We start from the raw sequence: 12,795 nt of genomic DNA, 5'->3' as shown, positions 1-12,795 counted from the left end.
CAAGGAACAGCTGGTAGATTCGAACTCCCGACTTTTTTGTTAGCAGACACGTTCTTAGCCATTGTGTCACCAGGGCAATGGTTATTTACATAAATTACTATATTTTTACACAAATAATGCATGTCTTATGGGTTTGTTTGCTGGCCACACCCTCCCCCCATGGGACACCCTCACAAGTGCAGGCATGTCAATCCTCTTCCACATGTTGCTGGAAAAAATATTAGCATAGCGCACTTACGAAAATACCTCATGGGGAGGGAGTGCAGACAGCAAACAAACACAAAAGAAGCATGTTATTTGTATAAAAACACAAGGTCTGTGTGTATGTGTATATATATTTATAAATATATATACATAAATTTTAAATATATACATCCATATATAAACACATATACATATATATGAAATAATATATATAGTAAATAAATAAAACAATACAAAACAAAGTATAATTTTTATAATATTAAGTTTATATATTCTATTTCAGAGTATAATATTAATATTCTCTCTCTTCAAGGGCCATGAAAAATGTCATACCTGAAGAAGTGGTTGTTTCCCCATAATATCCTGTCACCATGGTGTAGCTGTATAGGACTGGAGACACAGGAGCCATTTACAAATGTTCTGTTGGGAGAAGAGGTCAAGTACATGAATAATAATTATCTTGTCTTCTGCATTAATCGTCCAATACTATAGAGATCTAGTTACCAGGAAAAGGAAAAATGATCAAGTCCCCCAAAATAAAACCTGCTCTTGGTGCATTTTTTTATATGTATTTACTTCTTTGCTGACTTACCTAAAATGCTTATAGTAATAAAGTATAATATATTATTATCCTCTATCTTTTCAAAGTTCTAAATTTGTTATACAGGTAGTCCCCAACTTACAACAGGGGTCCCTGGAAGAATCCCGTCTCAAATCAGTCATGACGTAAGTCAAGTACCTCTTTGTTTTGTTTTCATTATTATTGCCTTTTATTATCTGTTTCTTTATAGATCTGATATTTATTTGTCTTTGGGGGTTGGAAAAATATAAACTTACAGATATATTTTAACACTGTATGTACTGTAACATTTATGTAGTATAAGGAGCCCTGGTGGCATGATGGTTAAGAGCTCGGCTGCTAACCAAAAGGTCAACAGTTGGAATCAACCAGCCACTCCTTGGAAATTCTATGGGGTGGTTCTACTATGTACTATAGGGTAGATATGACTTGGGATCAACTTGACGGCAATGGGTAACAGGTTTATGTAGTACATATTGTTAACAATAAGATGGAAAAACAAAAAGACAGTCATAAGTGTGATTCATCATAACTTGAACACATTGTAAATTGGGGACCACCATAGCTTTTTTTTTTTATATAGCATATTTAAAGAATAAATATGGAGCCACTACAGCCAACAATAAAAAAGATGGCAGTGAACTCTTCAAACAGGGATTGGACTGGATTATGAGACAGAAAATGATACTGATGAGGAATTAGCTTCTGGGCTCAAGTAGACACATGAGACTGTGGGCAGCTCCTGTGTGAAGGCAAGATAAGAAGGCAAAGGGGGACCGGAGCTGGTTGAATGGACACAGGGAATACAGGGCGGAGAGGAGGAGCGTGCTGTCACATTAGGGGGTGAGCAGCTAGGGTTACATAGCAAGGTGTGTATAAGTTTTTGTATGAAAGACTGACTTGATTTGTAAACTTCCACTTAAAGCACAATTAAAAAAAAAAGATGACCCTTCTGTCTCTGTTTCTGCCCTCTAGTGAACTGTCAACTCCTGGGGAAAAAAGTGGTTAATCTTCTGTACACTAAACATGATTGATTCTTTCTTGATAACCTGTATCAGTTCTACAACCTGGAATAAAGCTCTCATTCCTCATCACCACCCCACCCTTATCCCCCTAATCTTACTCATCTTTCAAATTCCAGTTTAGCTTCTATATCCTCTGTAAAGCCTGTTGGTCACTCCAGCCTACAGTATATTTTCTTTAAATTCCTTTTACAGATTGAATTGTGTCCCGCCAAAATATCTGTCAACTTGGCTGGGCCATGATTCCCAGTATTCTCTGATTTCCACCATTTGTCATTGATATGTTTTTCCTATGGGTCATAAATTGTATCTCTATGATGCTAATGGGGTGGGATTAACCACAGTTATATTAATGAGTCAAGACTCAATTTACAAGATTAGGTTGTATCTTAAACCAATCTTTTTTGAGATATAAAAAAGAGAAGCAAGCAGAGAGACAAAGGGACATCACACCAACAAGAAAGCAACAGCAGGAACAGATTGAGTCCTTTCGACTCAAGGTTCCCGCTGAGAAGATCCTAGAGCAGGGGAAGATTGACGACAAGGACATTCCCCCAGAACCAACAGAGAGAGAAAGTCTTCCCCTGGAGATGAGGCCCTGAATTTGGAGTTCTAACCTACCAGACTGTGAGAGAATAAAATCCTCTTTATTAAGGCCAACCGCTTGTGGTATTTCTGTTATACCAACACCAGGTAACTAAGAATTTGGCACCAAGAAAGTGGGGCACTGCTGTAACAGATACCTAAAATGTGGAAGCAGTTTTGAAACTGTGACTGGATAGAGGCTGGAAGAGTTTTAAATTGCCTTGAAGAGAATGTTGATGGAATTATGGACATCAGACAATTCTGATGAGGACTCAGGAGGAAATGAGGACAGCTATTAAACTGGTGATGGAGCAGATGTCGAAAAGCAGCAGCACAGAAATGGCAGAAGTAGAAATCAGGAGACCAGTGTGACATGGCACTTGAGCCAACCCGTGGAGTGAAAGCTGAGTGCCTTTGCACAGGAGGCTTCCTGGCGGAGTGTGATGCTCCAAGCACTAATCGGTGGAGTTTGGCTTGCTGACCCACAGAGCAAGCCACCTGAGTGCCTTCCAGCTGAAGTTTACTGGTGGGGTGGGGTGCCCTCAGGCACTTATCAGTAGAGATACAGAGCTTTGGAACACTTATCCCAGCAGGGCAGTCTTGGGCAGTGAGGACAGAGGGACGAAAAGGCCAAAGAACCAGGAATCAGAAGCTGAAGAAACAAGGAACAAAGGAAGCCTGACTGCCTTTATCTCAAAAGTTGTGGCCTCAACTTCTAGGGTTTCAAAGGGTGGAGCCATGGCCTGTGGTGTTTGTAAGGGTGGAGTTACCGCTCACATGGACTAAGAGAATGGGGTGGCCCAAAAACGAGGGAGCAGAGTTGCTGTTCCAGTGGGCCTGGAAGGTGGAGCTGAAGCCCAGGGCCAAAGGGCCTCCACTCAGAAACTGGGAAGTGTGGCCAATACTTAGAGTCTGGAGGGCATGGCCACTGCCTAAATGGTGTCAGAGAACAGAGGATTATTTTCAAGCCTTGAGAGCTAATGTAATGTATTCTTCTGACTTGCTTGGTGCTTGTTACCCCTTCTTTCACTCCAGTTTCTCCCATTTGAAATGGAAATGCTTATGCCCGGTCTATCATCGTACTTTGGAATCAGTCAACCTGTATTCTAGATTTCACAGATGAAGAGGAATTCTTGGATTTTGCACTTGGAGTTGATTTAAGACTTTTGCTATAAGATTATGAGGTAAGTGTGTTTTATGTGTGGCAAGGACATGAATTTTTAGGGACCAAAGGGTGGAATCTTAAGGACTGAATTGTATCTCCCCAAAATATCTGTCAGTATGGCTGGGCTATGCATGATTCCCAATATTGTGTGACTGTCCACCATTTTATCATCTGATATGACTTTTTTGTGTGCTGTAAATCCTATCTCTATGATGTTAAGGAGGAGGGATTAGCGAGTTATGTTAACGAGGCAGGAATCAACCTACAAGATTAAGTTCTGTCTTAAACCAATCTCTTTTGAGATATAATAAGAGAGAAGCAAGCAGAGAGACAAGGGGACCTCATACCACCAAGAAACAAGAGTCACGAGAATAGTGTGCCCTTTGGACCCAGGGTCCCTGCACTAAGAAGCTCCAAGAGCAGGGAAAGATTGATGACAAGGACCTTCCTCCAGAGTAGAGAGAGAGAAAGCCTTTCCTCGGAGCTGGCACACTGAATTTGGACTTCTACCCTCCTGGACTGTGAGGGAATAAATTTCTCTTTGTTAAAACCATCCACTTGTGGTATTTCTATTATAGCACCACTAGATGAATATAGTTGTTGTTAGGTGCCCGGGAGTCGGTTCCAACTCATAGCGACCCTATGTACCACAGAACAAAACACTGCCCAGTCCTGCGCCATCCTTACAATCATTGTTATGCTTGGGACCATTGTTGCAGCCACTATATCGATCCATCTTGTTAAAGGTTTTACTCTTTTCTGGTGACCCTGTATTATACCAAGCATGATGTCCTTCTCCAGGGTCTGACCCCTCCTGACAACATGTCCAAAGTATGTAAGATGCAGTTTTGCCATCCTTGCTTCTAAGGAGCATTCTGGTTGTACTTCTTCCCAAATAGATTTGTTCGTTCTTTTGGCACTCGAGCACATATTCAATATTCTTTGCCAACACCACAATTCAAAGTATCAATTCTTCTTCGGTGTTCCTGATTCATTGTCCAGCTTCAACATGCATATGATATGATTGAAAATACCACGGCTGGAGGCAAGGCCAAGATGGCGGAGTAGTCAGATGCTTCTGGTGATCCTTCTTACAGCAAGTGAAATGATTATATATATTACAAGCTAGAAGCCCTGAACACCAAAGGCAAAGTTAGGATGGTGGACTGAGTGGCAGAGGAGTGGAGAGACGGTTCAGAAGCGACAAGGAGTTGCCGAAACCTGACTCAGTGGGAACTAGAGCCCCTCAGGCAAGATCCCCTGGCACGACCACAGCAGGGCTGGTGGTAGCAATGGGGATGCAGTTTCCTCAGGGAGAGACAGAGAGCCACACAGTCCACTCACTCCTCCAGAATCAGAGAAGAACAGCATTCTCGACAAAAGTTAAGTACTTGCGTTTATTTTACCATCCCCCCAACCCCAAGCTAGCTTCAGTGACTGTCAGTTTCTCTGGGACTGAGACAGGTCCTGCTGCGTGCCTTGAGCCATTCTCCTAGACTTTGAGAAGGAATAAATTAACAACTGGGGTAAAAGATAATCTGCCAACTCCCCTAAGCTGGTAACACAGGGCAGAAGTGACTACTATCCAGGCACAAACAGTCCATGGATTTTGAACACCTTTCACCCCTGCATGGACCTGTGGACCCATTTCAGGATCTTAGGCCCTTGGTTGGCAGTCTGCAATGGTGTATGTGCCTGAGATCTGACTTCAGCTGTTTCAGCTATGCAGTGGACAGGCGAGGGCTTTTGACACTTGACACTGCTTTGCCTATTAAATAGGTTCCTCACCTACCCAAATCAGGGGCCTAAGGACTGGCGACTCTACCCACATCACCTAACCCCCTGCGACAGGGGTCCAAGGATAAGTGGTGCCTCCCAGTCCTTAAAACCAAAAGCACTGGGTGCCCATTGGCTGGCTGCAAAACCCAGCCACCTGTGTGCTCTAGGGAATAGGGACATGATTTCCTCACAGACACGTGGGGGACGGTTGTCAGCGCCCTGCCTCACTCAGGGCATAACCCCCTGCTACAACCAGATACCTGTGCCTACACCAATTACCCCTGCCCCTCTAAGAGTGTAGGACAGGGCCTGCACCACACACTTGGTGACTGGCTACCTGGACACCGAGCTGAATCCAAGAAAAGTGAATGGACTTCTAGACTCATATACATGACAATAGCTCTAGACATCTGGTGAAAGGACTTTAAAAGCTTCAAAAGTGCAAATAATCAAGCTAGCTCACTCAAGCAGCCTATTTGGGCATCTCAAAATAAAACAAAGCAAGAAGCTACAATACAGTAACCAAACATAAAATAAATTAATACAATAACTTATAGATGGCTCTGAGACAACACTCTATATCATATCACATAAACAAGCAGACGATGATCACTTTAACGAGCTCTCAAAATGAAGAATCTTGCAGACCAAGAGGTGTTCCTGGACTTACCAGAGGTAGAATACAAAAAATTAATATACAGAACTCTTCAAGAGATCAGGAAGGAGATCAGGCAAAACACAGAACAACTCAAGGAAGGAACACACAGATAAAAAAGGCCTATACTAAGAAAATTAAAAAACACCACTGCAAAAACCAAGAGAGGCCTGTATAACTGGGAAAACATAACTTGCTCATGGATAGGAAGACTCAACATAGTAAAAATGGCTCTTCTACCCAAAGCAATCTATAGATACAATACAATTCTGATTCCAATTCCAATGACATGGAGAAACAAATCACCAACTTCATATGGAAGGGAAAGAGGCCCTGGATAAATAAGGTATTACTGAAAAAGAAGAACAAAGTGGGAGGCCTTACTTTACCTGATTTTAGAACCTATTATACCACCAGCACTGGGTGTTTTTTATTATACCGCCAGAGTAGTCAAAACAGCCTGGTAGTGGTACAATGGATGCATAGACCAATGGAAAAGAATTGAGAATCCAGACATAAATCCATCCACATATGAGCAGATGATATTTGAGAAAGGGCCAAAGTCAGTTAAATGGGGGAAAAGACAGTCTCTTTAACAAATGGTGCTGGCATAACTGGACATCCATCTGTAAAAAACTGAAACAAGACCCACACCTCACACCATGCACAAAAACTAACTCAAAATGCATCAAAGACCTAAATATAAAATTTAAAATGATAAAGATCATGGAAGAAAAAATAGGGACAATGCTAAGAGCCCTAATACATGCCATAAACAGTATACGAAATATTAGTAACCATGCACAAACACCAGAAGAGAAACTAGATAACTGGAATACTAAAAATCAAACACCTATGTTCATCTAGAAACCATGATGGTGTAGTGGTTAAGAGCTATGGATGCTAACCAAAAGGTTGACAGTTCAAATCTACCAGCTGCTCCTTGGAAACCCTATGGGGCAGTTCTACTCTGTCCCATAGGGTTGCTATGAGTCAGAATCAAATCAACGGCAATGGGTTTTCACGCTCATCCAAAGACTTCACCAAAAGCGTAAAAAAGATTACCTACAGACTGGGAAAAAGGTTTTAGCAATGACAATTCCAAACAGCATCTGATCTCTAAAATCTACAAGATACTGCAAAAAATCAACAACAAAAAGACAAATAACTCAATTAAAAAATGGGCAATGAATATGAACAGACACTTCACCAAAGAAGAAATTCAGGTGGAACAGACACATGAGGAAACACTCATGATCATTAGTCATTAGAGAAACGCAAATCAAAACTACAATGAGATACCATCTCACCCCAACAGGGCGGGCATAAATCCAAAAGACACACCCCAACAAGGCTAATAAATGTTGGAGAGGACACGAACTAATAAATGTTGGAGAGGTTGTGAAGACACCAGAACACTTACACACTGCTGGTGAAAATGTAAAACAGTACAACCACTTTAGAAATCAATTTGGCGCTTCCTTAAAATGCTACAAATAGAAATACCATATGATCCCGCAATTCCACTCCTTCGAATATATCCTAGGGAAATAAGGGCCTTCATATGAAGAGCTACATGCACACCCATGTTCACTGCAGCACTGTTTACAATACCAAAAAGATAGAAGCAACCAAGGTGCCCATCAATGGATGAATGGATAAATTACGGAATATTCACACAATGGAATGCTACACAACGATAAAAAATAAAGATGAATCCGTGAAACATCTCATAACATGGACCGATCTGGAAGGCATTCTGCTGAGTGAAATTAGTTGCAAAAGGACAAATACTGTATGAGACGACTATTATAAGAACTCAGGAAATAGTTTAAACACAGAAGAAAATATCCTTTGATGGTTACAAGGGTCAGGAGCGATGGAGAGGGGTATTCACTAATTAGACAGTAGACAGGAACTATTTTACGTGAAGTGAAAGACAACACACAATACAGGAGAGGTCAGTACAACCGGACGAAAACAAAAGCAAAGAAGTTTCCTGAATAAATCCAATGCTTCCCAGACCAGCGTAGCGGGGGCAGGGGTTTGGGGAACATGGTTTCAGGGGACATCTAGGTCAACTGGCATAATAAAATCTATTAAGAAAACATTCTGCATCCCACTTTGGAGAGTGGCATCCGGGGTCTTGCTAGCTAGTGGCCATCTAACACGCATCAACTGGTCTCAACTCACCTGGATCAAAGGAGAATGAAGAACACCAAAGATACAAGGTAATTATGAGCCCAAGACACAGAAAGGGCCACATAAATCTGAGACTACATCACCCTGAGACCAGAAAAACCAGATGGTACCCAGCTATAACCGCTGACTGCCCTGACAGGGAACACAACGGAGAATCCCTGATGGAACAGGAGAACAGTGGGATGCAGACCTCAAATTCTCAAAACAAGACCAGACAAAATAGTCTGAATGAGACTAGAAGGACTCAGGAGGTCATGGACCCCAGAGCTTCTTCTAGCCCAAGGCTGGAACCATACCCAAAGCTAACTCTTCAGACAGGAATTGGACTGGGCTGTAAGACAGAAAATGATACTGGTGAAGAGTGAGCTTCTTGGCTCAAGTAGACACATAAGACTATGTGGGCAGCTCCTGTCTGGTGTCGAGATGAGAAGGCAGAGGGGGACAGCAGCTGGCTGAATGGACATGGGGAATACAGGGTGGAGAGAAGGAGTGAGCTGTCTTATTAGGAGGGAGCAACTAGGAGTACATAAAAACCAAAAACCAAATAGCAAAAAAAAAAAAAAAAACAAATAGCAAGGTGTATATAAATTTTTGTATGAGAGACTGAATTGATTTGTAAACTTTCACGTTAACGCACAATTAAAAAAAAAAAAGAAATACCACGGCTTCGATCAGGCTCACCTTAGTCTTCAAGGTGACATCTTTCCTTTTCAACACTTTAAAGAGGTCCTCTGCAGCAGATTTGCCCAATGCAATGCATCTTTTGATTTCTTGACTGCTGCTTCCGTGGCTTTTGATTGTGGATCCAAGTAAAATGAAATCTTTGACAACTTCAATCTTCTCTGTTTATCATGATGTGGCTTGCTGGTCCAGTTGTGAGGATTTTTGTTCTCTTTATGTTGTGGTACAATCCATTCTGAAGGCTGTGGTCTTTAATCTTCATTAGTAAGTGCTTCAAATCCTCTTCACTTGCAGCAAGCAAGGTTTTGTCATCTGCATAATGCAGGCTGATGAGTCATCCTCCAATCCCAATGCCCCGTTCTTCTTCATACGGTCCAGCTTCTCAGATTATATGCTCATCATACAGATTGAATAGGTATTAAAAGGCACACCTTTCCTGACTTTAAACCACTCAGTAACCCCTTGTCCTGTCCAAACAACTGCCTCTTGATCTATGCACAGGTTCCTCATGAGCACAATTAAGTATTCCAGAATTCCCATTATTCACAATATTATCCATAATTTGTTATGATCCACACAGTCGAATGCCTTTGCATAGTCAATAAAGCACAGGTAAACATCCTTCCAGTATTCTCTGCTTTCAGCCAGGATCCATCTGATATCAGCAACGATATTCCCGGTTCCACATCCTCTTCTTAATCCAGCCTGAATTTCTGGCAGTTCTCTGCTGATATACTGCTGCAGGAGCTTTTGTACAATTTTCACTAAAATTTTACCAGCATGTGATATTAATGATATTTTTCGATAATTTCCACATTCAGTTGGATCACCTTTCTTGGGAATAGGCATAAATATGCATCTCTTCCAGTCAATTGGCCAGGCAGCTGTCTCCCAAATTTCTTGGCATAGATGGGTGAGCACTTCCAGCACTGCATCCGTTTGTTGAAACATCTCAATTGATATTCCTTCAATTCCTGGAGCCTCGTTCTTCACCAATGCCTTCACTGCAACTTGGACTTCTTCCTTCAGTACCATCGGTTCCTGATCATATGCTACCTCTTAAAATGGCTGAACGTCGACCAATTCTTTTTGGTATAATGACTCTGTGTATTCCTGCCACCTTCTTTTCATGCTTCCTGTGTCGTTTAATGTTTTCCCCATAGAAATCTTCACTACTGCAACTCGAGGCTTGAAAATTTTCTTCAATTCTTTTGGCTTAAGAAATGCCGAGTGTGTTCTTCCCTTTTGGTTTTCCATCTCCAGCTCTTTGCACATGTCATTATAAGACTTCACTTTGTCTTCTCAAGCCACCCTTTGAAATCTTCTGTTCAGTTCTTGTACGTCATCATTTCTTCCTTTTACTTTAGCTACTCAACATTGAACAGCAAGTTTGAGTCTCTTCTAAAACCATTTTGGTCTTCTTTTTTCCTTGTCTTTTTAACGACCTCTTGCTTTCTTCGTGTATGATGGACTTGATATTATCCCACAACTTCTCTGGTCTTCCGTCATCAGTGTTCAATGTATCAAATCTATTCTTGTGATGGTCTCTAAATTCAGGTGAGATATGCTCAAGGTCGTACTTTGGTTCTCGGGGACTTGTTCTAATTTTCTTCAGTTTCAACTTAAATTTGCATATGAGTAACTGATGATCTGTTCCACAGTCACCGCCTGGCCTTGTTCTGACTGATGATATTGAGCTTTTCCACCATCGCTTTCCACAGATGTAGTCGATTTGTTTCTCACGTATTCCATCTGGCCAGGTACATGTGTATAGCTGCCGTTTATGTTGGGGAAAAAGGTGTTTGCAATGAAGAAGTCACTGATCTTGCAAAATTCTATCATGTGATCTCCAGTATCATTTCTATCACCAAGGCCATTATTTTCCAACCACTGATCCTTTCTCTTTGTTTCCAACTTTTGCATTCCAATCACCAGTAATTATAAATGCATCCTGATTGCATGTTCACTCAATTTCAGACTGCAGAAGCTGGTAAAAAAAATCTTCTATTACTTCACCTGTGGCCTTAGTGGTTGGTGCATAAATCTGAGTAATAGTCATATTACCTGGTCTTCCTTGTAGGCGTATGGATATTATTCTATCACTGACAGCATCGTACTTCACGATAAATCTTAAGATGTTCTTTTTGATGATGAGTGCAACACCATTCCTCTTCAAGCTGTCATTCCCAGCCTGGCAGACCATATGCCTACCTGATTCGAAGTGCCCAATACCAGTCCATTTCAGCTCACTAATGCCTAGGATGTTGATGTTTATGCGTTTCATTTTATTTTTTGATGATTTCCAATTTTCCTAGGTTCATACTTGGTACATTCCACATTCTGATTATCAATGGATGTTTGCAGCTGTTTCTTCTTATTTTGAGTTGTGCCACGTCAGCAAATTAAGGTCCTGAAAGCTTGACTCCATTCATGTCATTAAGGTCGACTCTACTTTGAAGAGGCAGCTCTTCCCCAGTCATCTTTTGAATGTCTTCCAGCCTCGGGGCTCATCTTCCAGCACTATATTAGATGATGTTCTGCTGCTGTTCATAAGGTTTTCACTGGCTAATTCTGCTCGGAAGTAGACTGCCAGGTCCTTCTTCCTAGTCTGTCTTAGTTTGGAAGCTCATTTGAAACCTGTCCACTATAGGTAACCCTGTTGGTATCTGAACACTGGTGGAATAGCTTTCTAGTATCACAGCAACACGCATGTCCCCACAGTACGACAAACTGACAAACACTTGGGGGCCTAAAAGGTTACTTGCCCTTTTTCACTGTGTTGACACTTGTACCTATGGTGCAAAAGCAAAGGTGAGTAAAACTGCTGATGCTTGACCATAAATCAAGGCAGTGACACCAGAAATTGCTAGTAGTCATTGGATTATTCATTCTCATGCACCCACAGTTAAAAAAGAAAAAAAAGACAGTTTCCCTTAAGAATGTCTCTGATGAACCAGTAAAAATTATTGTTTTTATTAAATCTTAACCCCAGAGTAGACATCACTTGTAATATTTTGTGTGACAATGTGAGAAGTACATAAAAAGTACTTTTGTTGCATACCAAATGTAAAAGACCCAATAGAAAGTGGTTTTTCAGACCTGTATATTAGGCAGACATTTTCTTGAAAATGAGCAATGTGGGCCTGTTACTTTAAGTAAAACAATCAATAGTTCATCTTTGTTGCCAATGATAAAATTAACCTTTCAAATGAAAACTAAAATTTTGGCAAACCTGTGTCAATCACCTCCAGCCAAAACCACCAGGAACATACCTACAGGTGAACAAGTTTGGTTTATTACTTGTTGTATCAAGGGAAAAGACTCTTCATGGGAAATCATGGAGTATCTCAGCTAAGAGAGCGTTAGAACCTATTACACCCACTCCTCACTTATCAACATGATTAGGTTCCAAAGACCAGGCAGTTATGTGAAAATTGGTGTTATGAGAAAATGGAGGATGATCTCATCAGATCACAAAATGCAGGATGGCTACCTCATTACATAACTGCAGAATTATATCATTACGTAACTGCCAAACAAACAAGAATCATGGCCCAGCCACATTAACACATAACTTCAACAAACAGTATTACTCATGCCTCACACAGCAGCATTTGTTACTGCCAGACTTACATCGTTATCGGGCAAAACAGTCGGATAACATGATAGTCACTAAGGGTTGAGTAGGCGTACAGGACTTGGGCTTCGGTTGGATGATTTGGGAGAGGGTCTAAGGAAGAGGTGGTTCTCTATGGAACGGATGCTGCCAGAAAGCAGGGATAATTATATTGGGTTCTCAATAAATCTTATCTACAGGAAGGGGAGACTAGAACAAGGATTGTTCTAGTTGTAATTGATTGATACAGAAGTAGTAGTCACTAAAATGAGACCTGCTTGTTATTTTGAGAGTGGTACAGTGACC

General features: G+C 41.2%; 1 protein-coding gene across 10 annotated transcripts in view; it reads right to left on the bottom strand.

Moving 5' to 3' along the window:
• The window catches only part of KIF13B (kinesin family member 13B), a 353,402-nt gene that overhangs the window by 152,274 nt on the left and 188,333 nt on the right, over positions 1-12,795 (bottom strand). For all 10 annotated transcript variants that reach the window (XR_010318524.1, XR_010318525.1, XR_010318526.1 and 7 more), the window contains one exon: positions 538-624. Coding sequence is in view for 7 of the 10 variants with exons in the window: in XM_064271888.1 (XP_064127958.1) it covers positions 538-624 (87 nt within the window). In the remaining 3 variants the exon portion in view is untranslated. The remainder of the gene's footprint in view (positions 1-537; positions 625-12,795) is intronic.

This window comes from Loxodonta africana, chromosome 19 (assembly GCF_030014295.1).
Source record: "Loxodonta africana isolate mLoxAfr1 chromosome 19, mLoxAfr1.hap2, whole genome shotgun sequence".
Lineage (NCBI taxonomy): Eukaryota > Metazoa > Chordata > Mammalia > Proboscidea > Elephantidae > Loxodonta > Loxodonta africana.
This window is presented reverse-complemented; position numbering and strand designations above follow the sequence as displayed.